The following is a 26,005-nucleotide window of genomic DNA, read 5'->3' as shown; positions in this document are numbered from 1 at the left end:
ATTACTGGTGATATTGTGACCCTTCACAAAATTTTCATGATAACAGGTGACATTTTCTTCACAAAACTAATACTAGTGATTCTGATTCTAATGGATTGAATGTTGGTGTTTAACCTCACTTGAACCACTATTGCCTATATAGTTATGGTCAGATTGTATTGGTGGAGAAAGAAACAGAGAGATCACTGACATAAGGCTGTAAAACTGATAAACCTGATATGTGTAGGGTTCAAACTCACAACCTCATAGTTTACAGGCTAGTGAAACTTTTTTTAAAATTAGCTCTCTCAACTCTCCACCATTTTTACCTTTACAAATTATGACCCCCACCTCCCTTTTCCTAGAATTATGGATCTCCCCACATGACACCAACATTATGACCATCAATCATATCTTAGCCATTTAACATACCTTTCATCAAACACTTTATCAACTTCAGTTCGTCCCACCAATTGTCGGTAAAAGTGAAAGAACATGTCAAAGCTGAATGTATTGGGATCTATCGTTTCGTGCTGCAAAGAGATACATAAAATCATACTTTAGACATTAATCGAGGGCAGGTATATCAACATTATATTACACAATATGAAATTATCACTAACTATTGACGAAAATTATATTGCAGTGTTAATTCATGCAAAAATAAGTTTTGTGAAAATTTGTTACAGAAATTAGCATTGTTCTATATTATGTGTCATTTAACTGAAACTGAACTAAAAGTAGGTCAAGTAAAAGTTCAAATCAATGATGATAAACTGAAGAATCTAAATAATTAAACGCTACAGAACAACATATAAAGGATTAGCAGGAGTTGGTCACAGGGGAATCGTTAGGTCCTGACAAATCTGATCCTTTCTAAAAATAACCAGACCTAAAAATGTAGTCACCAGAAAATATAGGATTTTCTTTTTTCTTTCCATAAATTCAGTAAAAGACAATTCAGTTCCTTTGCATTATTTTGCTGCAAAAGGTCCACAAATGTGTAAAAAATAATTTGAATTTACTTCAATTTAAAGACAGTGCCTAAAATAAAAACACATTGTTTAACCTGGATCAAAGGATTTCTTTGGATATATTTGAAATTCTTATATGACACTTCAATACATAGATAAAAATACTGTTATTTCAACCCTTGGTTGATACGGTATTTGGCATATCAAGTATTTATAGGTTTTCATATGTCCCCTAAAATTTAGATTTTCTTTCTGTGAGAGGTACAAGATAACAGGATTTTTTCTCAACCCTGTTATCTGACATTTACCTGCATTGCAAATTCTCCTCCCACCCTTTTGAAAGTATATTTATTTTCAAATAAAAAAGAGACATTCCAGTAGAATGACATGCAAATATTAAAGCAAAAAAATACAAATATTTAAATTAAAAAAAACATCACAGAATGTTAACCTGTATATTAAAAGAGAAAAATGAAAAAAAGTTTAGTAGATCAAAGAATATTCAATAAGAGATCGTATGTTTAGACATGCATTAAAACTGAAGTTTTTGTTTGACAAAATGTGATAACCTGGAATCTATTTGTTACAACAAGGATTATTGGACAATAAATTTGTTACGAAAAGGATTATTGGATAATAAAATATAAACGATTTCTAGTTATTACTTCACCTATTATTAAATATACATATGGTTTATTGGTATTTCTCCTGCCAATTAAGGACCTAATGAGTTACAATTACTAAGGATATCCTATATATTATTTCTCTCATGTTTAATACAGCTGAAATTGATATCTCATTTAGACATTGTTGTATTGTAGTAAAATTGTTTTGACATTTACTGGCTTGTAAGCCATAAGTAGGTTTTTAATCAAATCTTTTGTAAGAATACACTTTCGGCAAATAACAAGTTCACGATTGTATGTATTACAGAAATTTTAATATCATTCTTTTGTTGACTCGTCTGAAATTTGACCCTGAAAAAAATCGTAACACTCAGGTCATCGCCGTCCAAAAATGCAATATGAACATTACTTAACTCTATTATGTTACCTTGAAGAAAATTGAAAAAAATATTAAAGTTGAAATATTAAAACTTTAATTAATATCATACCAAAGTATCTCAAAGCTTTATGTTGAAATAATCTTCGATATTTACTCTACGTCAAATATGACAACATAGAGCCTTCTCTTAAATTCACATCAAAAGTATTTGCGATAAATTCATGTCCAGCTTTTTGACTAACTATTTCAGTGTACTACAACTGGGATTTCATGAAATTTTTTGTACTTTCCAATGAATTTACTCCTACATGTAAAACAGACAGGAAGATGGTCGGTGACTAAAGTCATGTGACAATATTACTTCTAATGGTGATATCCAAGAGAATCATCAATGTTTACAATTCGATGATATTTCTACATTTATTTTGCTTAGGACAGCAAAGTTTATGAAAGGCTTTACCATATTTTCGCATATTCTTTCTTAACTTTTTTCTTAAAAACCAACTGTTAAATCATTACATGGTAGCCTTGAATGCATAACACCTTTTCCAAAAATGAACTTTTCTGAAATTATGTTGTATTATGGGAAATTTACATATACTATCTTATTGGTTCAAAAGTTATTTTTCAAAGCTGCTAAGGTAACACAATGCAAATTACATATCAAGGACAGAAGTTGAATTTTGAAATGGTTCAAGGGTGAATAGCATAATCTCATTGTATGGAGGGTCAAAGTGGACATTAAATATAGGGGTAGTAGATTACATTCGTGCAATAAGGTTGCCTGTTACTAAGGTACTTAAGTGTTCTTTCTAAAAGGTTGATATATACCATAGTTTTATACCATAGTTTGTGGAAATGGATAGTTGGGCAATATGTTTGCATAAAAATATTTTCCCTAAATCATGAAATTTCCTTTTACCCGGTACTTCATTACTTGGTTGTAACTACCTGATACCTAAAAAAGTTTGCAAATGAATTTATGACAAAAGGAACAGATATTTAGGTATGTGCAACCCTTATAGGCTTATCATTGACACAGAACCTTGGCTGAAATAAATTGTGTTCTTTTTAGTGTTTTACATATAGTGAACCAATGCCTAGAAGATCTTCAATACGATACGGATTCCTAAAGTCTTTACATCTTAATTATTTTGTTGAACAATTAAAACAACATCAAGTCATATCGATGAAACATTATAAAAGTTAATACAAAATGTTGGTCAGGAGTACAACATGAAAACGCATTACAATAAACTCCCTTCTCTACAAGGGTGAAATATTCCTTCTGACGGCACAGTTTACATGTCACACAATAATTTAAATGTTTTCTTGTTCTCACACTCTGTTCACAAAAATTCTTATAATAAAAATTTATCGTAAGTTATACAGAAATGTTCATAACTTACAAATATTTTTCTCATAAGATTTTTTGTGAACTTAGTCGCTGATAAGTAAAACAAACTTACCTTTCAATAAGGAATTTGAGGAAATTTCACAAAAAAGGGGACAAATTTAGTACAATGGAAAATACTCTGATACAAGGATGCATATTGACGCGGGAACGGTACACTAATTAAGGGAATCACATTATGGTCAATAAATAACGAAATACTAATTAAAACAAACTGCATGCTTAGTCAGAGCTACATGGCAGCAATCCCCGTTAAATTTTCTAACACTATCCATAATCTCACTATCAAATACTTTCAGATTTTATGTAATAATTAAAGTAAGATTGAAAGTCTTCCATGCTGACATGCAGTTAGTTTTTTGTTACCTTTATTAATTCGCTATCCATCTGTTAGAGAATAACTAAGTACTATAGAATTATGAGGAGTTTCACATAAATTAATGGTTACTCCAAAAACCATAAAAATATATCTAATATTACCTAAATACATGTATGTACCTTGTTTTCCCCAAAAAAAATCATGACAACTAATATTATTAAGGGGAGCACACTTTTTTTCACAACAGATTGCTACATAAGCATCACCATAATTGTAAATAACACACCATTACAACCTAATCTAAATATAAATTCTTTAAAAATTGTTGATGAAGCATGAAATTAGGAGATAACTGTATTTTATTTTAAGCTCCAACAGCATCAATTGGGGATTTGATGGTCGCAAATTAAGTATACTGGCGACACGTTAGCATTTACTTTTTGACAGGGTAGAAAGAATGCCTTGAATATATTTCCATGCAAAAAATATAACATCAACTTACAAATCTATTGGTCAATTTACATAAAAAAGCCACAATGATTCATTTGCCTGTTTTATTTATGTCTCCTACAACTTTTCGTGTTTCCAGTTTTTCTAGGTTTACTCACTGTTGAAAGCTATACAATGGTCTTGACACAACAAGAGTTGACACATTGGCAATCATACCACATCTTCTAATTTTAATATTAAGTCTTTCATCTTAAACAAAATTTTATCCTCAAAATTCCTTTGTAATAAATATAGTGAGCTTTGAGTTATTATTATAGAACAAACAGAATTCAATTAAATTTTTAGTATAAATTTTTAAATATTTAGTAAGAGAGAGAGAAATTCTAAAATTCTAAAACTCTGAACTACATGTATAAGTTTATCACATGTACTCAGTGTCATTATTGCAAAATAGAGAAGGAAGGTTCTGACAAAAATATTTATATCATACTGCAGATTGTTTTGCTCAAGTTTGCATATTTAACCCCTTAAAAGTTAAAACCGTTGGCAGGTAGGTAGGGGTATGTAAAAAAAAGATGAAAAAAAAGTCTGCACACAAAGCAATGGAAAATGTGTACTTAGTTGACCATTTAAATCCATGGACTAGTTATTCCCTCGAAATCCGCAAAAATTGATATCTCATGAATATGATCAGAAATCTTGATGTCATGTTGAAAAGTATTATATTGATATACCAGGTGTTATTATTTTATCTATATTCAGTAATAATACACTGACACTTCAAATACTCTAGAAAATTGTTTATACTATATGTTCTTCAAACCAAATGCACTTTTGAAAAACTATATAAATAGTGCTTATTTGTTTAATTTACCTGTACTGTTTTAAACATGTGCATATATCTGAATTGATTGCCTGGAAGTTCTTTAAGGTCGAAATATTATCTCAATACAGAAACTTAGGTTCATATAAATCTGCCAAGAAATTATTGGAATAATCTGTGGACACAGATATATGTCTTACCTGCATGATGAAATGATAAAAGATGAGAGTAGAAGAAAAGATAGAAATATTGGTACAAATATTATGGAGAAAAAAATAAATAAAAAATTTGACCTAGAAAATATATTTGTAATTGTTATTGGACAATCAAGTCATTAAATGTTAATAATACTGCACAGCTTAGGTGCATGACCCTACTTGACCTTCACTACACCAGGAAGTTACGGATATTCATATTACAATTGTTGAGTAATCATCATTAGGTATGCTTGATAGAAAAAGTTTGGACAGCAAAAAAAAAAAGAATATATTACTAGAACCTACAATGTTGAACCATTAAGAATCTTGAGTCGGTTAATAAAAGTGATGTTTTTTTTTTCTATAAAAATTCAACCTGAAATTATATTGAATTGATGTCAGAATCAAAAGAAAATTTGCTCAATTTATTTCGGAATGCTAACATTTTGCAGAACTTATGTGTAGCAGATGCAACACATACTCAACATTTATTTCTTTTCTTTATTTTTGAGACAGAAGTAATTCAAAAGACTGTAAAAGGTAACTAGATATATGACATTTTTTTAGTGTTTCAAACACAGCTGCTCTGGCTGTCTCAGAGTTCGATGTAATCATAATTTATAAAAGCCAAAACCTCTTTTTTGTCTAGATAGTTTGTTCAACTGCTGAAAATGGCGAAGAAATGAATTCACTTTGGTTTCTGTAAAAACTTCTAGATGGAAATACAACCTTCAAGAACAGTTTCAACTAATTATCAACCAAAATACATAAACATTCATGTGTGCTTTGCTACAAACTATACTATACTATACTTTAAATTAGTTATTTCTGGAAGCATTATAAACAGGTGCAAATAAAATGTGTAAATAAAGTATAACTAGAGGGTCCAAGGACCCTGTGTCGCTCACCTGATATTTTTATTTACAATTGTTACATGATAAATGCAACTGTTGTACTGTCGTTTAGTTTCAGAGATATAATACTAAAAAGTGCATTTGAAACCTATGCTTTATTTCAGCCATGTGGGCAGGCAGGGTCATCATACACAGTGGTCCCTGGATATCCTAGTGGTGATTTAAACCAAGTTTGTTTAAATTCAACAGTTGTTTAAGGGGAGAATTTTTGTAAAATTTATCTAACAAGAAATGCAAAGTAATGAGAAAGTTGTGAAGTAGTTTTGTTGTTGCGCAACATCCCCCCCCCCCCACTTTGCCAAAAAAACCAAAAAGGTAATAAAAAATTATCATATAAGGGCAATCTATCCTATTAATGATTTCTGCAAAATTCAGTTGATTGTGCAAGGGTTGTATAGCCAGCTGAGGTCGTTAAAAACTCTCTTTCTTTTGTTGTTGCAGATAGATCTTGACCTGATAAGCAATTTTACCACATGTCAGATTTGCTCTAAATGCTTTGGTTTATGAGTGATAAGCCAAAAACTGCATTTTACCCCTATGTTCTATTTTTAGCCATGACGGCCATCTTGATTGGTTGGCCGGGTCACCGGACACAATTTTTAAACTAGATACCCCAATGATGATTGTGGCCAAGTTTGGTTTAATTTGGTCCAGTAGTTTCAGAGGAGAAGATTTTTGTAAAAGATAACTAAGATTTATGAAAAATGGTTAAAAATTGACTATAAGGCAATAACTCCTAAAGGGGTCAACAGACCATTTTGGTCATGCTGACTTATTTGTAGATCTTACTTAGCTGAACATTTTTGCTGTTTACAGTTTATCTCTATCTATAATAATATTCAAGATAATAACCAAAAACAGCAAAATTTCCTTAAAATTACCAATTCAGGGGCAGCAACCTATCAACGAGTTGTCCGATTCATCTCAAAATTTCAGGGCTGATAGATCTTGACCTGATAAACAATTTTACTAATGTCAGATTTGCTCTAAATGCTTCGGTTTTTGAGTGATAAGCCAAAATCTGCATTTTACCCCCTATGTTCTATTTTTAGCCATGGCGGCCATCTTGGTTGGTTGGCCGGATCACCGGACACAATTTTTAATTTAGATACCCCAATGATGATTGTGGCCAAGTTTGGTTTAATTTGGTCCAGTATTTTCAGAGGAGAAGATTTTTGTAAAAGATAACTAAAATTTACGAAAAATGGTTAAAAATTGACTATAAAGGGCAATAACTTCTAAAGGGATCAACAGACCATTTTGGTCAGGTTGACTTATTTGTAGATCTTACTTTGTTGAACATTTTTGCTGTTCACAGTTTATCTCTATCTATAATAATATTCAAGATAATAACCAAAAACAGCAAAATTTTCTCAAAATTACAAATTCAGGGGCAGCAACCTACCAACAGGTTGTCTGATTCATCTGAAAATTTCAGGGCAGATATATCTTAACCTGATGAACAATTTTACCCCATGTCAGATTTGCTCTAAATGCTTTGGTTTTTGAGTTATAAGCCAAAAACTGCATTTTACCCCTATGTTCTATTTTTAGCCATGGCGGCCATCTTGGTTGGTTGGGCGGGTCACCGGACACAATTTTTAAACTAGATACCCCAATGATGATTGTGGCCAAGTTTGGTTTAATTTGGTCCAGTAGTTTCAGAGGAGAAGATTTTTGTAAAAGTTAACTAAAATTTACGAAAAATGGTTAAAAATTGACTATAAAGGGCAATAACTTCTAAAGGGATCAACAGACCATTTTGGTCAGGTTGACTTATTTGTAGATCTTACTTTGTTGAACATTTTTGCTGTTCACAGTTTATCTCTATCTATAATAATATTCAAGATAATAACCAAAAACAGCAAAATTTTCTCAAAATTACAAATTCAGGGGCAGCAACCTACCAACAGGTTGTCTGATTCATCGGACGACGACGACGGACGACGGACGCCAAGTGATGAGAAAAGCTCACTTGGCCCTTCGGGCCAGGTGAGCTAATAACTAGTCTAAGTATGTGATAAACTATTCTACACATGTAATTGTCAATATTAAAAGCCATACTATGTTAAAGACAAAAGCAATTATGGACATTTGTATAGTCAAATTATAGTAGCACTTATCATGATTTAATTTTCTAATTTTCTATTTTACTCTAAAAATCTATAAATAACTCTTTATCATGTGATTTACTGAAATCATGTGACTACCCATACCTTGCCTGTCTGTATATTAATGGATTCTAAGGCCTTTTCTACTCTTCTCTTGTCATCTCTGTGAGTGGCAAACATTTTCACAATGCTGAAAATGAAATTGATTTTTTTTATGACTATAGTTCACCATGACATAACCAAGAGTTTTCATGACTATAGTTCACCATGACATAACCAAGAGTTTTCATGACTATAGTTCACCATGACATAACCAAGAGTTTTGATGACTATGGTTCACCATGACATAACCAAGAGTTTTGATGACTATGGTTCACCATGACATAACCAAGAGTTTTCATGACTCTAGTTCACCATGACATAACCAAGAGTTTTCATGACTCTAGTTCACCATGACATAACCAAGAGTTTTCATCATGACATAACCAAGAGTTTTCATGACTCTAGTTCACCATGACATAACCAAGAGTTTTCATGACTCTAGTTCACCATGACATAACCAAGAGTTTTCATGACTCTGGTTCACCATGACATAACCAAGAGTTTTCATGACTCTAGTTCACCATGACATAACCAAGAGTTTTCATGACTCTAGTTCACCATGACATAACCAAGAGTTTTCATGACTCTGGTTCACCATGACATAACCAAGAGTTTTCATGACTCTGGTTCACCATGACATAACCAAGAGTTTTCATGACTCTAGTTCACCATGACATAACCAAGAGTTTTCATGACTCTAGTTCACCATGACATAACCAAGAGTTTTCATGACTCTAGTTCACCATGACATAACCAAGAGTTTTCATGACTCTAGTTCACCATGACATAACCAAGAGTTTTCATGACTCTAGTTCACCATGACATAACCAAGAGTTTTCATGACTCTAGTTCACCATGACATAACCAAGAGTTTTGATGACTATGGTTCACTATGACATAACCAAGAGTTTTCATGACTATAGTTCACCATGACATAACCAACCAAGAGTTTTCATGACTCTAGTTCACCATGACATAACCAAGAGTTTTCATGACTATAGTTCACCATGACATAACCAAGAGTTTTCATGACTCTAGTTCACCATGACATAACCAAGAGTTTTGACTGTAGTGTTCAACACCACTAATCTATCAATCAATCATATTCCCATCTGTTAACACTATGATTGATAAACATGCTTTCAGGATTCTTTGTAGTGTTGATTTAGTCAACAATCTTGATGGCCAGAGGCATTTACCACTGGCGGATCCAGAAATTTTCATAAGTGGGGGCCAACTGACTGCCTAAGAGGGGGCCCGCTTCAGTCACGCTTCAGTGATTCCCTATATAGGCAACCAAATGTTTTCCCAAAAAGGGGGGGCCTAGGCCCCCTGCCCCTACCCTAAATCCGACTCTGTTTACATAAGTCTGATTGAGGCATTTCATCTTATTGACCATGAAAAAATGTTTTGCATGATATTGATAAGTCATTTACAGTCAATTGAATTGAGTGTGTAGGTAATGGTAATATATTTGGTTAGCTTGCTTACTAGCTGAACTGTGAAGTCATTTTTAGGTCAGGTAAACTTCCGTCCTTTAATAGTAGACTAGTCCGGCAGATAAACCAATCTATTAGTCTGGACCAGCTACTTCAAAAGGAGGGTAGCATACCTTACCTAATAATGACTTCACGGTTCAGCTGGCAAGCAAGCTAACCAAAGATATTACCTTTACCTACACATTCAATTCAATCGGCTGTAAATATAGATAATATTAAAATGTACTTACTTTTTAACAGGTATCCTGCCATTAACATCAAGTACATGAGTAATTTTAGTGTGAGCCTTCTCCAAGAATGTTAAAACATTGCAATTAGCTGCTAACAGGTTATAGGCATATAATAACAGTTCATCACACCAGAGCTAGTCAAAAAATAAAAATTTAAAATTAAAAGAAATGCTTAAGAAAAGAAACTACACAAAATAAAAACATAACATCAGACAGTTAGTTTCCTGGTTTGAATTGTTTTATATTTATCATTAAAGGCCTTTTATAGCATGCTGTAAGGTATGGGATTTGCTCATCGTTGAAGGCAGTACAGATAGTGACCTATAGTTGCTTACTTCTTCATCATTTGGTGTCTGCTTGAGAATGTCCTATTCACAATTGTTCCAAATCTTCTTTATCTTTATACAATATATAAAACAATATACATGATATAACAAATGAAACCTACAACTATAAAATTTCTCTTATGTGCAATATGAAGGTTTTTTAAAATCTACTAAAATCATGTTGGCCTTACGAATGAGAAAAGATAAAAGGTAGATTGTGTTCTGCATCACTTTTATTCAGTTCATGTTGGCTGATAAGAACTAAAATTCTTCCCCAGTACGAAACAGTGGACAAATGGATATATATATACATGTATTAGAACTTTTTTGTCATAAGGAGTCATATTAGTAAGCTGTTTATTTATCGAAAACACAATCACAGAAAGCTTCCATCTTAGAATAAAACAATCATCTTATGGCATAAGCAAGTTGGGTCCATCTTATAATCTAACTATCATATTATCTCATGAGAGAGTAGTTTCATCTTAGATTCTAACAATTATAATATCTCATGAGTGAGTCCTCTCTATTTTAGAATTTAAGAATCATATTATTTCATGAGAAATGTGTGTTCATCTTATTATTTAACTATCACATAATCTCATGAGAGAGTAGTTTCATCTTAGATTCTAACACTTATAATATCTCATGAGTAAATCCTCTCTATCTTAGAATTTATCTATCACATTATCTCATGAGAGAGTCATCTCTAGTTTAGAATTTGATCATCATATTATTGCATAAGAAAACGGTTTTCATTTTAAAATCTGACAATCATATTATCACATGAGAGTCACATTTTTCAAGTAATACTGAAATTTCTGTATAATGAGCATGACATGAGACTAATATCTTAAAACTTTACCTTTGCAGTATCTCTAGATGAACATACAAAGTTGATAAATGAAATACCGGTCATCTCTGATCCATAAGCTACTGTCACAGTCTTATCTTCCACCGGAACATCAGATTGACCGATCATACAAGTATCTTTTAATTTACCCTCCTGCAAAACAATTTTATGACATGTTAATACTTATCTATGGCATTGCAGAAGAAACATTTAAAAGAGGAAACTGGTAGTCCTATGTTCCTAGACATAAGGCTCACTGTTGATTCTCATTTTACATATCATTAATATATACTGAGAACTAAAAATGGGACGGACTGAAAGACAGAAAGAAGGGCAGTCAAGGAAGACATGTATTGCCCCGGCCCCTATTGCTTACGGCATGGGCATAAAAAAAATCCACATTGAAGATGATAATGCACATTTGTTGGGAGTTCAACATTGTCTTGCTTGAGTCCCTCTCTCGTCTTTTTACCTCTACAAAAAATTATGAAAATAAATATTCCAATTTCTTTTCACAGCTGCATTACATTTTTTATGAGAAAAAAAAATCTGTATTATTAGCTGAGTATTTAAGGATGTTCCTTGCTTTCAGGAGGGTAAAACATTACTAACAAACCATGTGCATAAACAGAAAATCTAACTTCTTTTAATTATCTTAATTCAAAATTAAAACCTTGAAAATATGAATAACACGTTTTTTATTGGATTATAATATTACGCCACAATACCTGTTGTGAGCACCTGAATCTATTAAAAATCATTACAGATACATACTATTGACTATTATACTCTAAAACTCATTCTACCTTTAAATTTCATATCAAATAATGTCTTTTAAGAAAAAATTATATTCCAGTAGACTTCGGTGTACATTGATAAACATTTTGCTAAATCTTTTCTAAATTGATTTTTCTTAACATTAATAAGACCAAGTGAATGACATAGTTAATCTATAAGATGTAAACTTGAAAGATCTAAGGCAGCCAGAATTTACCGGATTGACTTGCTTGAGCATTACGCTCAACTGCATGTAATATTTACAATGATTAAAAGACAGCATTTAGCTATGTTCTAGAATAAGACTAACTAATAAGCAAAGAAAGCCTCAGAATTACTGAAGAACTGTCGTTTTTATACAGGTAAAAGTAATAAACTTATAGCTAAGGAATAAGGCCCAGATTTACTGTAAAATGATTCTTAAGAGTGTGATGGATTTACAGGAATTTTCTGACAATGACATTACAATTATATCAAAGTGGGTTTAACTACGAGATATAAAACTAGATGTGTCAAAGCGACACAAATGGCCCCGTCCCAAAAGGTTGAAAAATCTGCAATTTCAACATTTGTGGACACAAACTTGATGGTAGACTCACATATCAAAAATCAGCTCATAATCTGGAGGTGTATAGAAAAAAATTCCGTATAACTGTGATTTTCAATAATTTATCAAAGTCCAAAGCCCGTAATTTCAGCAAAAATTAGCGGAGCGGAACTAAACTTAACTCATCATGGTTAACTCACATACCAAAATTTAGCCCAAATATCTGAAGGCATTTAGAAAAAAAAGTCTGTATAACTTTGATTTTCAACAATTTCTCATAGTCCAAAGCTCATAATTTCAGCAAAAAATAGTGGAGCTGAACGAAACTTAAACTTGACCTGTAACTCATCATGGTTAACTCACATACCAAAAATCAGCCCAACATCTTAAGGCGTTCAGAAAAAAAGTCTGTATAACTGTGATTTTCAACAATTTCTCATAGTCCAAAGCCTGTAATTTCAGCAAAAAAAAAGTGGAGCTGAACGAAACTTAAACTTGACCTGTAACTCATCATGGTTAACACACATACCAAAAATCAGCCCAACATCTTAAGGCGTTCAGAAAAAAAGTCTGTTTAACTGTGATTTTCAACAATTTCTCAAAGTCCAAAGCCCGTAATTTCGGCAAAAATTAGCAGACCGGAACAAAACTTTAACTTGATCTGTAACTCATCATGGTTAACTCACATACCAAAAATCAGCCCAATATCTAAAGGCGTTTAGAAAAAAAATCTGTATTATAGTTTGTTGTGGAATGACGGAATGACGGAATTACGGAATGAGGGAATTACAGAATTACAGAATTACGGAATGACGGAATTTTGGAATTTTGCAATTTCGGAATTTTAGACAAGGGTTAAACTATATGGCACCATCAACTTCGTATTAAAATAATTATGATGTTTTTTGTTCAATGATTATTGAACTGAAACAGTGAAAATAATTTCCAGTTGAAGGACTCCTCCAGGTGCGGGAGTTTTTGCTGCATTAAAGACCCATTGGAAGCCTTCGGCTGTTGTCTGCTCTATGGTCTAGTTGAAGTTAACATTGCTGATATTTACTTGTAAGGGAATAATTCGAACTCATAGAATCCATTTAAATGTTACTTTCAATTTAACCCCTGAGCTAGAGATGGATTAAGGAATGTTCAGTTATGATAAGAAATATAATGCCACATTGTCACACTTTGAATATTTGATTTTTACTTCAGATATTAACTTCAGATTTTACTTTAATATGTTAATAAGCAGGCATTCCAACTTTTTCCTAGAATCAGTTTACCTGTTCATCTGAATTTTTGCAAAGTGTATTGTCAAAATGGTAAAAAAAAACAATTCAGGGGAAAGGTTTAATTGCCTTTGCAAAAAGACAATTAAGGTTTTTGTTCTCTCCATTGCTTTATATTTTGGCTCTCAAACTTTTGGTAAACATTATATCTGCCAAGATATGGGTATTTATAATGAGGAGAAAGTGTAAATAAGACAGCAATCCAACAATACAAGTACATTAAAACCCGCTTTAATGGTCATCTCTGTCTAACGAAAAAACTTCCCTTGTCAAGTCACCCTTTTTTTGTTCCATTGTAGTAATACCTCTGCAATTTTGAACCTCAACTCAAAGTTCACCTCTGTTCTTTGGTCATGCAATCGACCTTTACATACCGATTGGACCATGCAATGTAAATAAAAGACATAAAACAAGAATGTGTCCATAGCACACGGATGCCCTACTCCCACTATCATTTTACATGTTCACTGGACCGTGAAATTGGGGTCAAAACTTTAATTTGGAATGTGTTCTAAGTTTCGAGTTGATGTAACTTTAACTTCATCAAAAACTACCTTGACCAAAACTTTAACCTGAGCTTCATCTTCTTCTTTGTTCAGGACCATGAAATTGGGGTCAATACTTTAATTTGACATTAAAATTAGAAAGATCATATCATAGGGAACATGTGTACTAAGTTTCAAATTGATTGGACTTCAACTTCATCAAAAACTACCTCGACCAAAAACTTTAACCTGAAGCGGGATGAACGAACAGACGAACGAACGGAAGAACGGAGGCACAGACCAGAAAACATAATGCCCCTCTACTATCATAGGTGGGGCATAAAAAATCACTATTTCTATGGTCATCAACATGAACTAGCTAGTAACACACTGTATTGAAAAAATTAGAATGTCTGCAGTCTAGACAAAAATGAATAATTTAACAGAGATGACCAAATATTGGCCATCAACACCATATTCCCTAACTGATATATATCGTGAAGAAAGAGCTGGTGTTGTAACGATTATTTATGATGATCAATTATCTTTCTTTATATGCTAAATGATGCTAGCAATCAATTACGTCCTCAATGATTGAGCTAAATGGAAAATTGATGGCTCAAAGTTAAATAATTTGAACTTATTTATTTCTAATTTTCTTCTTATTTGTTTATTTTATCATCTTTTGAGGACAGTTTCAAATTTATAACAGGTACAAATATACATGCAAATATGAATACTTCTTTTTTTTAAATTTTTAGTAGAACTCAACCTTTACTGATTCTCATGGACAAATACAATACTTGGTAACCATAAAAAGTACAACTCTATATTTTTTTTATGTTTTAGTGGTATTTGACCTGTAAACATGTGACCGGACAATTTTGTACAAATATACACTCTATATTTTCATTTTTTAGTCATGCAACGTATTTGGCAAATATTTAAAATAAAATATAGTTGATTACACAACCATTATCCACTTCACATATATATTACAAATGAAATCCTGCTAATCGATTATGGCTTTGTCCAAATACCCAACACAAGAGTCAACGACAGCCACTGACAAACTTCCTGAGATAGGACAGGCACTCAGACATCAATTATTAATTCATACATTCCTACATAATTGAAAATAACACTTTATATAAATTGTATGTATCTGAAAGCATCTGGATCTGGAACACTCAAACCAAACGCTTGAAGGGAAAAAACTATGTGAATTAAGTTGTTTTATCCTACATTGAACTTTTGATGTCATCTCTAAACCTGCATGCATGGCTAAGGTTAATTTTACTTTAACAGATATTTCAGTATGAACTAACCAATATAAAAAAGAAGATGTGGTATGATTGCCAATGAGACAACTATCCACAAAAGACCAAAATGACACAGACATTAACAACTATAGGTCACTGTACTGCCTTCAACAATGAGCAAAGCCCTTTATCCATGCATGTTAGTTAGCTAAATTCATACAAATACTTTAAATATCTATTATTTGCTGAAAGATGCACGATTTGTTTTTGTCATTTGCTTTAATTTCATATGAAAACAAACCATGTCAAATCCAAGCAACCCAAGATAAAGAATTGAGAGCTGTGGTGTAGTGGTAAGTGCATCAGACAACTAACAGAAAGGTTCCTGGTTCGATTCCCATTCTGGGATGAAAATTTCAAGGACTGAATTTTCGGCTCTCCTTTGACACCATTTGCGAGTACGGTCTTGAGGAAATGATGACCCGTGTTAAGAGAGAGCCATATCTCTTACTTGTTGAAGACACCCTTGTAGATTTCGAAAAAGAGTAGGCTAATGACGCTACAAGGCAGCACCCGCAAAGTGGAAAGGGGTGCAAAATTGTTTTCCAATCCACTATTAATAAATATATTTTAACTAAGATAAAAGAATTATTAGCTCTGCCTTCTTAACAAATCAAAACCATTTTTTATGGCACATTAAAATATAGAAAATTTTACATATGAATAAAGTAGTTGACAATATACATCGAAGGATGGATAATTGATATAAATATATAACAGTAAATTATTACTTTATGATAAACACATAGAATAATCATTGAAATTTGATCAATATTTTACGAGCTATCTTTCTTTGAAATTGACGTCTTCACATGCCAGTTTCACTTCTGTGACGTATTATAATTGATTTTGCATGAAATGATACTGCTTTCATCTCACTTGACAATTACTGTTGAAGTTTTTACTTTCAGATTTATAATGTCACATTATGTGAATAACATTTATTTTGAAATTATTTAAACATTACAACTGAATACTGCGCTTTATGCAAAATATGACGGTCACTTACTTTCATTTGTAAACTATCAAAAAGCAGCATTCCATAATTCAATTCTATGTTTAAAAGGCCATTTTTTTTTTTTGGAGAAAATAAATAAATAAAAGAAGATGCATCAGATGCTCTCAAGTATGTGTTTAGGTGTCAGACCACCAATTACTCCCTCCAATTTAGAACGTATGTAAAAGTAGTCCTACTTTGACACAAAATAGTGCTTTTGATGTCATTGTTTACTTAAACTAACCAACAAATTTGCAGAAATGAAACTTTTGGTGAAAGGGAAATATATTAAGACCATTTTGAGCCAAAATTCACTTGTCTATGAGTTTGCATTAAAAATTCAGGATTAATGCGCTACATAGTACACTAATTTAAGATTTCCAGAAAACCGGGAGTTATTTTGGTAGTACCTGTCTTTTCAAAATCAGAAATTTGTTACAAGACTTTAAACATTGGTTGAAAATTGGCATGAAGGAAGGTGATACATGTACAATTCAGGATATACCTGGTTTCCTTGAAGTTAAACTTAAGGTAAAATATTTAGAAAGCTGTGAAAATTTCAAAATTTGGTTGAACAGATAGGGATTTTTAATTGGTGGTCTGACACCTTTAAGGGAAATGCGGTGAAACCCCAAATTCAGAAAACAATTGATTTTTTGTACTTAACTGATCATATGAAGTGATAGTAGTCACATTTCAATCTTTTTGGGGGCAAAAAGTCACATATTGCAAATTTAGAGCCTTAGACCTGAATTTGTGCTATTTTTAGCTTTTCCCACCCTGACAATATGCTTTCACATAAAAAAAAATGTCCCAAATTGTTATAAATGCACAGCAAGATGTTTCTGTGGTATTAACATTAAAACATGGTTATTTTACCACCAAAAAAAAGTTCTTGTCATCAAGATTTAATGAAATTATTTGATTTTTATCCCTTATATCATTGCGTCATAGCATGTATTTGGCAGATAACATAGCCTGATGAAAACATTGCAAAAACTCACAAAAATCCCATTTATTATCTCAAATGAAAGTTTTATGCCTTAAGTTGTATCAACTGATAGAAAATAAAAACAGTTAAATGACCATGACTGCACTTTTGATCATTTAATAGTCCCATTACTTACACCAGGTGTAAAAAAGGGGGGTCAATATTCCTTGACTCTTCAATACCTTGAATTTTTTACTTAACCCATTGTAAAAATTGTGGAAAGTCTTTTAAGAAGTAGAACAAACAAGAAAAAAATCAACAAAACTGATCTTGATATTGAAAGTTTATGTTCCTGTAGTCCAAAATGAAATTTTCAAGTATTTTCTATCAAAGTCATACATTACAGTCAATTTAAATTGAGCTGTGAAATTTGTAATATAAGTCACATTATGCTCAGATAGGATGTTTCTGACTTCAAATTGACTAAGGATTAAGAATAAAGCAAAGCAAAGATTTCTGAGCAACTTTTTTGGCTCTTTAAGGGAAATGCGGTGAAACCCCAAATTCAGAAAACAATTGATTTTTTGTACTTAACTGATCATATGAAGTGATAGTAGTCACATTTCAATCTTTTTGGGGGCAAAAAGTCACATATTGCAAATTTAGAGCCTTAGACCTGAATTTGTGCTATTTTTAGCTTTTCCCACCCTGACAATATGCTTTCACATAAAAAAAAATGTCCCAAATTGTTATAAATGCACAGCAAGATGTTTCTGTGGTATTAACATTAAAACATGGTTATTTTACCACCAAAAAAAAGTTCTTGTCATCAAGATTTAATGAAATTATTTGATTTTTATCCCTTATATCATTGCGTCATAGCATGTATTTGGCAGATAACATAGCCTGATGAAAACATTGCAAAAACTCACAAAAATCCCATTTATTATCTCAAATGAAAGTTTTATGCCTTAAGTTGTATCAACTGATAGAAAATAAAAACAGTTAAATGACCATGACTGCACTTTTGATCATTTAATAGTCCCATTACTTACACCAGGTGTAAAAAAGGGGGGTCAATATTCCTTGACTCTTCAATACCTTGAATTTTTTACTTAACCCATTGTAAAAATTGTGGAAAGTCTTTTAAGAAGTAGAACAAACAAGAAAAAAATCAACAAAACTGATCTTGATATTGAAAGTTTATGTTCCTGTAGTCCAAAATGAAATTTTCAAGTATTTTCTATCAAAGTCATACATTACAGTCAATTTAAATTGAGCTGTGAAATTTGTAATATAAGTCACATTATGCTCAGATAGGATGTTTCTGACTTCAAATTGACTAAGGATTAAGAATAAAGCAAAGCAAAGATTTCTGAGCAACTTTTTTGGCTCTTTAGGTGTCAGACCACCAATTACTCCCTCCAATTTAGAACGTATGTAAAAGTAGTCCTACTTTGACACAAAATAGTGCTTTTGATGTCATTGTTTACTTAAACTAACCAACAAATTTGCAGAAATGAAACTTTTGGTGAAAGGGAAATATATTAAGACCATTTTGAGCCAAAATTCACTTGTCTATGAGTTTGCATTAAAAATTCAGGATTAATGCGCTACATAGTACACTAATTTAAGATTTCCAGAAAACCGGGAGTTATTTTGGTAGTACCTGTCTTTTCAAAATCAGAAATTTGTTACAAGACTTTAAACATTGGTTGAAAATTGGCATGTAGGAAGGTGATACATGTACAATTCAGGATATACCTGGTTTCCTTGAAGTTAAACTTAAGGTAAAATATTTAGAAAGCTGTGAAAATTTCAAAATTTGGTTGAACAGATAGGGATTTTTAATTGGTGGTCTGACACCTTTAAGGGAAATGCGGTGAAACCCCAAATTCAGAAAACAATTGATTTTTTGTACTTAACTGATCATATGAAGTGATAGTAGTCACATTTCAATCTTTTTGGGGGCAAAAAGTCACATATTGCAAATTTAGTGCCTTAGACCTGAATTTGTGCTATTTTTAGCTTTTCCCACCCTGACAATATGCTTTCACATAAAAAAAAATGTCCCAAATTGTTATAAATGCACAACAAGATGTTTCTGTGGTATTAACATTAAAACATGGTTATTTTACCACCAAAAAAAAGTTCTTGTCATCAAGATTTAATGAAATTATTTGATTTTTATCCCTTATATCATTGCGTCATAGCATGTATTTGGCAGATAACATAGCCTGATGAAAACATTGCAAAAACTCACAAAAATCCCATTTATTATCTCAAATGAAAGTTTTATGCCTTAAGTTGTATCAACTGATAGAAAATAAAAACAGTTAAATGACCATGACTGCACTTTTGATCATTTAATAGTCCCATTACTTACACCAGGTGTAAAAAAGGGGGGTCAATATTCCTTGACTCTTCAATACCTTGAATTTTTTACTTAACCCATTGTAAAAATTGTGGAAAGTCTTTTAAGAAGTAGAACAAACAAGAAAAAAATCAACAAAACTGATCTTGATATTGAAAGTTTATGTTCCTGTAGTCCAAAATGAAATTTTCAAGTATTTTCTATCAAAGTCATACATTACAGTCAGTTTAAATTGAGCTGTGAAATTTGTAATATAAGTCACATTATGCTCAGATAGGATGTTTCTGACTTCAAATTGACTAAGGATTAAGAATAAAGCAAAGCAAAGATTTCTGAGCAACTTTTTTGGCTCTTTAGGTGTCAGACCACCAATTACTCCCTCCAATTTAGAACGTATGTAAAAGTAGTCCTACTTTGACACAAAATAGTGCTTTTGATGTCATTGTTTACTTAAACTAACCAACAAATTTGCAGAAATGAAACTTTTGGTGAAAGGGAAATATATTAAGACCATTTTGAGCCAAAATTCACTTGTCTATGAGTTTGCATTAAAAATTCAGGATTAATGCGCTACATAGTACACTAATTTAAGATTTCCAGAAAACCGGGAGTTATTTTGGTAGTACCTGTCTTTTCAAAATCAGAAATTTGTTACAAGACTTTAAACATTGGTTGAAAATTGGCATGTAGGAAGGTGATACATGTACAATTCAGGATATACCTGGTTTCCTTGAAGTTAAACTTAAGGTAAAATATTTAGAAAGCTGTGAAAATTTCAAAATTTGGTTGAACAGATAGGGATTTTTAATTGGTGGTCTGACACCTTTAAGGGAAATGCGGTGAAACCCCAAATTCAGAAAACAATTGATTTTTTGTACTTAACTGATCATATGAAGTGATAGTAGTCACATTTCAATCTTTTTGGGGGCAAAAAGTCACATATTGCAAATTTAGAGCCTTAGACCTGAATTTGTGCTATTTTTAGCTTTTCCCACCCTGACAATATGCTTTCACATAAAAAAAAAATGTCCCAAATTGTTATAAATGCACAACAAGATGTTTCTGTGGTATTAACATTAAAACATGGTTATTTTACCACCAAAAAAAAGTTCTTGTCATCAAGATTTAATGAAATTATTTGATTTTTATCCCTTATATCATTGCGTCATAGCATGTATTTGGCAGATAACATAGCCTGATGAAAACATTGCAAAAACTCACAAAAATCCCATTTATTATCTCAAATGAAAGTTTTATGCCTTAAGTTGTATCAACTGATAGAAAATAAAAACAGTTAAATGACCATGACTGCACTTTTGATCATTTAATAGTCCCATTACTTACACCAGGTGTAAAAAAGGGGGGTCAATATTCCTTGACTCTTCAATACCTTGAATTTTTTACTTAACCCATTGTAAAAATTGTGGAAAGTCTTTTAAGAAGTAGAACAAACAAGAAAAAAATCAACAAAACTGATCTTGATATTGAAAGTTTATGTTCCTGTAGTCCAAAATGAAATTTTCAAGTATTTTCTATCAAAGTCATACATTACAGTCAGTTTAAATTGAGCTGTGAAATTTGTAATATAAGTCACATTATGCTCAGATAGGATGTTTCTGACTTCAAATTGACTAAGGATTAAGAATAAAGCAAAGCAAAGATTTCTGAGCAACTTTTTTGGCTCTTTAGGTGTCAGACCACCAATTACTCCCTCCAATTTAGAACGTATGTAAAAGTAGTCCTACTTTGACACAAAATAGTGCTTTTGATGTCATTGTTTACTTAAACTAACCAACAAATTTGCAGAAATGAAACTTTTGGTGAAAGGGAAATATATTAAGACCATTTTGAGCCAAAATTCACTTGTCTATGAGTTTGCATTAAAAATTCAGCATTAATGCGCTACATAGTACACTAATTTAAGATTTCCAGAAAACCGGGAGTTATTTTGGTAGTACCTGTCTTTTCAAAATCAGAAATTTGTTACAAGACTTTAAACATTGGTTGAAAATTGGCATGTAGGAAGGTGATACATGTACAATTCAGGATATACCTGGTTTCCTTGAAGTTAAACTTAAGGTAAAATATTTAGAAAGCTGTGAAAATTGCAAAATTTGGTTGAACAGATAGGGATTTTTAATTGGTGGTCTGACACCTGGATCAAATTCAGATGATTTGATTGATTGATTTGCTTAATGTAAATGAGGAATCTAAATACAAGTACTGTATTGAATATATATGATGCTTAAATTAAAGGAGATTAAGTGCAATTGGATATTTCTTGTGAATTTTTTTATTTATCTGTTTTCGATGATTTGTTATACTTTACAACTGATGTTTTAAAATACTAAGCTTGTGTGGATGTTTAAATGGTTTTTAATTAACATAGTTCATAATGACAAGGATTTGTACATGAGTATAAAAGAAATAGAACTTTAGTTAACACAATGTACAAAAGAAGTCAGGTCAATTTCTGACTATGAATTTTGATAAACATCTATCCCAACCTAACTTAATTCATTTTTATAAATTTAAATCAAAATTGGAAAAATATCACTTCAATACTTTCCAAGGTGGCTTTTAATACATGTTAACATGTAGGTTTTATTTATAAATTTTGACAGGTATTATTTGAGTTCAACTGAAACAGTAGACATCAATGTACTATAATTCTTATATGATTTGCATATCTGCAAATACTTGAATTGGATTGGTCAATAAGAATTTTTCTCTTGGTTTACACTTCGATAAACCATGTTTCAGAAACTACTTTCGTAATCTATTCATGCGAGATACACATTCTTGCAGGGATACTGGGATTTTCAGCAAATGAGATAAAAAAACAAATGCATAACAGTTGTTTCTATTTTAATGCATATATAACAAAAAATAAATAAAATAGACACACTAAAGTTTTCGAAAAATGTATAAAAATAAAAATTCTGCAAAAATTCATGAATGATTTGGCAAATTTACGTTATGGCAAAACAAGATGTCATACGAATAAAAACTTTCAAGGGAAATATTATTTCGTTATGTGTACACTTCAAATTCGGATAATATCTCATTAAAATGAAATTTTGGAGATAGGTGTTATTTTATTTTAATATCCGGATTTTTTAGATTTAGGCAATATGGCGGCCAACTCCTTAGTTACGACCTGTCAGTTGTGCATGTGATTGTTATTATATTAGCCTTAACACAAAAAAATGTTAATAAAAAATATTTGGCTAAAGAATTATAAGGATTAAACACATTTTTTCTAGAGGTTATTGATGTGTAAACCAGGCCTCTTACTCACAAACTTTACTTCAGTTTGTGAGTTAATCACCCCGGTTTACACATCAATAACCTCTAGAAAAAATGTGTTTAATCCTATAATAACAGAAATGAGTGTTAATTTTCATATGAAAATGAGTTGAATACACTTTTTGACCTAGGAAATAAGAGTAAAAGGTGTGAAACGGTATAATGCCATCTTTCTAATATATATGCCTTACATGGATATTGTATGCCTTACATGGATATTGTGAAAAATAATGTATAATAATTAAAGCAATCCCTACGGCTATTACTGACAAACATTCTATCTACTTAACCCAAGGTTTTTCTAATGATCAATATTGTGTATACATAGACAAAACATTTATTAGTTAATAAGGGTGTGTCATGAACAACAAAAAAGACAAATAATTAAAAACTTCTTTGATACAAAAAATATAATCATCGCTTCCCGAGTCTAAATCAAAATGTAACCATTGATTTCTATTGATATCAAAGATCAAACTCCAAGAATTTTTTCAATATCATAAAATTCTTGATTCTACAACAGTATAAATCATGATCTATCATCACCGTTAATTATATCAATGAACTTGTCTTAGATTTTCAAGATGAGGTAATTTTGGACAAAACTGGTCTATGGACACAATCAATATGGCCTAAGACAAAACAAAAAATTATAAATAATAAGTTTAGGCAAAAATAGAATATAACTTTTACCAAGATAAACAAATTCTACCCACCCAGCATTTTTCAAAAGAGCATTAGTATAGTCCAGATCTTTTCCTCGATTTGAAAATTGTATATGTTTTTGAAAAATATATTTTGTCTATAGTTTGTAATAGGAAGGATAAATTTAATGCTGGTCATTACTACAAACCTCTTCTCTTACCAGCAGGAGTGGGAAAAATAATTTAATCCATTACAAATCTCAATTGAAACAAGGAGGTATGATGCCTTATACTTGTTAGCATCTACGTCAATTGGTCTCATAGGCAATCATACCACATTTTCTTATTTCATAATCCAAAGGTTTTGCATATACAATACATTAACAATGCCCCCTATAGACTGAAATGTTTATATTGGACAAGTTTATACATAAATTGAATGGAACAAGTATTGAGCTGGGACTAATGTAGTTGAAAATATAAACCAGGTGCTCCGCAGGGCGCAGCTTTATACGACCGCAGAGGTCGAACCCTGAACAGTTGGGGCAAGTATGGACAAAACATTCAAGCATGATACAGCTCTGAATTTGGATTGTGATCAAATTTTTGACATTACATGGTTTTTTTTTACACAAAACAAATGCCAAGATTTTACAAATCAATTAAAGATTTCTTCTTCAAACTTTTTAAATCTAAAATTAAATAGTTGACACAGCATAGGTTTCTGACACAGAATGAATGTGGTCTAATGAACTTAAAAGGTTTTTTTTGCCTTTGAGCAAATCACTATGCTGTTGAATATTAATCCTCTCAAAAAAATGTTTGAAGAAATTTTCTTTTTATTTATGAAATCTGAAATGAGAAAAATTTACCCCCCCCCCCTTTTTTTTCACATCCCCGTTTCCCTTTTTCAAAACTGATATCAATTCAAATTTCTAATGGAGTTTGCAACAATAACTACTCATTTAAATACATCATAAAATATTAAGATGTAAAAAAACTGCTTGTTATCACTGAATGGTAAAGATTATTTAAATTTATCAGTTGGTAGTAAAAAGTGTATATACATTGTATATTGTATATAACAAAGATTTAAGTTGATTCTGGACAAAGAAAGATAACTCCAATTAAAAAAAATTCTTGCTATTGCACAAATAGGATATTTCTTGCTTACTATTCTGGACAAAGAAAGATAACTCTAATTAAAAAAAAAATTTGCTATTTCACAATATTGTGCAATTAGATATTTCTTGCCATTGCACAATACTGTGCAATTGAAAAGACTTGCTATTGCACAATACTTAATATAATAATTTTAGATCCTGATTTGGACCAACTTGAAAACTGGGCCCATAATCAAAAATCTAAGTACATGTTTAGATTCAGCATATCAAAGAGGCCCAAGAATTCAATTTTTGTTAAAATCAAACTTAGTTTAATTTTGGACCCTTTGGACTTTAATGTAGAATTTGAAATTTGAAAACAGGACCAAAAATGAAGAATCTACATACACAGTTAGATTTGGCATATCAAAGAACCCCAAGGATTCAATTTTTGATGAAATCAAACAAAGTTTAATTTTGGACCCTTTGGACCTTAATGTAGACCAATTTGAAAACTGGACCAAAAAAACTTCAATAATCAAGAATCTAAGTACATTTTTAGATTCAACATATCAAAGAACCCAACCGATTCATTTTTTGTCAAAATCAAACTAAGTTTAATTTTGGACCCTTTGGACCTTAATGTAGACCAATTTGAAAACGGGACCAAAAGTTGAGAATCTACATATACAGTTAGATTCGGCATATCAAAGAACCCCAATTATTCAATTTTGATGAAATCAAACAAAGTTTAATTTTGGACCCTTTGGGCCCCTTTTTCCTAAACTGTTGGGACCAAAACTCCCAAAATCAATACCAACCTTCCTTTTATGGTCATAAGCCTTGTGTTTAAATTTCATAGATTTGTATTTACTTATACTAACATTATAGTGCGAAAACCAAGAAAAATGCTTATTTGGGTCCCTTTTTGGCCCCTAATTCCTAATCTGTTGGGTCCTAAACTCCCAAAATAAATACCAACCTTCCTTTTGTGGTCATAAACATTGTGTTTAAATTTCATAGATTTCCATTTA

The 26,005-nt window shown here is 31.6% G+C and overlaps 1 protein-coding gene across 6 annotated transcripts in view; it reads right to left on the bottom strand.

Moving 5' to 3' along the window:
• The window catches only part of LOC143068891 (1-phosphatidylinositol 4,5-bisphosphate phosphodiesterase classes I and II-like), a 110,509-nt gene that overhangs the window by 65,909 nt on the left and 18,595 nt on the right, over positions 1 to 26,005 (bottom strand). For 4 of the 6 annotated variants that reach the window (XM_076243238.1, XM_076243239.1, XM_076243242.1 and 1 more), the window contains exons 4-8: positions 11,209 to 11,349; positions 10,018 to 10,151; positions 8,292 to 8,376; positions 3,739 to 3,759; positions 412 to 512 (exon numbers count right to left, since the gene is read on the bottom strand). In XM_076243238.1, the coding sequence (XP_076099353.1) occupies positions 412 to 512; positions 3,739 to 3,759; positions 8,292 to 8,376; positions 10,018 to 10,151; positions 11,209 to 11,349 (482 nt within the window). The remainder of the gene's footprint in view (positions 1 to 411; positions 513 to 3,738; positions 3,760 to 8,291; positions 8,377 to 10,017; positions 10,152 to 11,208; positions 11,350 to 26,005) is intronic. The other 2 variants (XM_076243240.1, XM_076243243.1) reach the window with 1 other exon arrangement.

Source organism: Mytilus galloprovincialis, chromosome 3 (genome assembly GCF_965363235.1).
Source record: "Mytilus galloprovincialis chromosome 3, xbMytGall1.hap1.1, whole genome shotgun sequence".
NCBI classification, from domain to species: domain Eukaryota; kingdom Metazoa; phylum Mollusca; class Bivalvia; order Mytilida; family Mytilidae; genus Mytilus; species Mytilus galloprovincialis.
The sequence above is the reverse complement of the archived record's forward strand: the minus strand, read 5'-3'. Positions and strand labels throughout refer to the sequence as shown.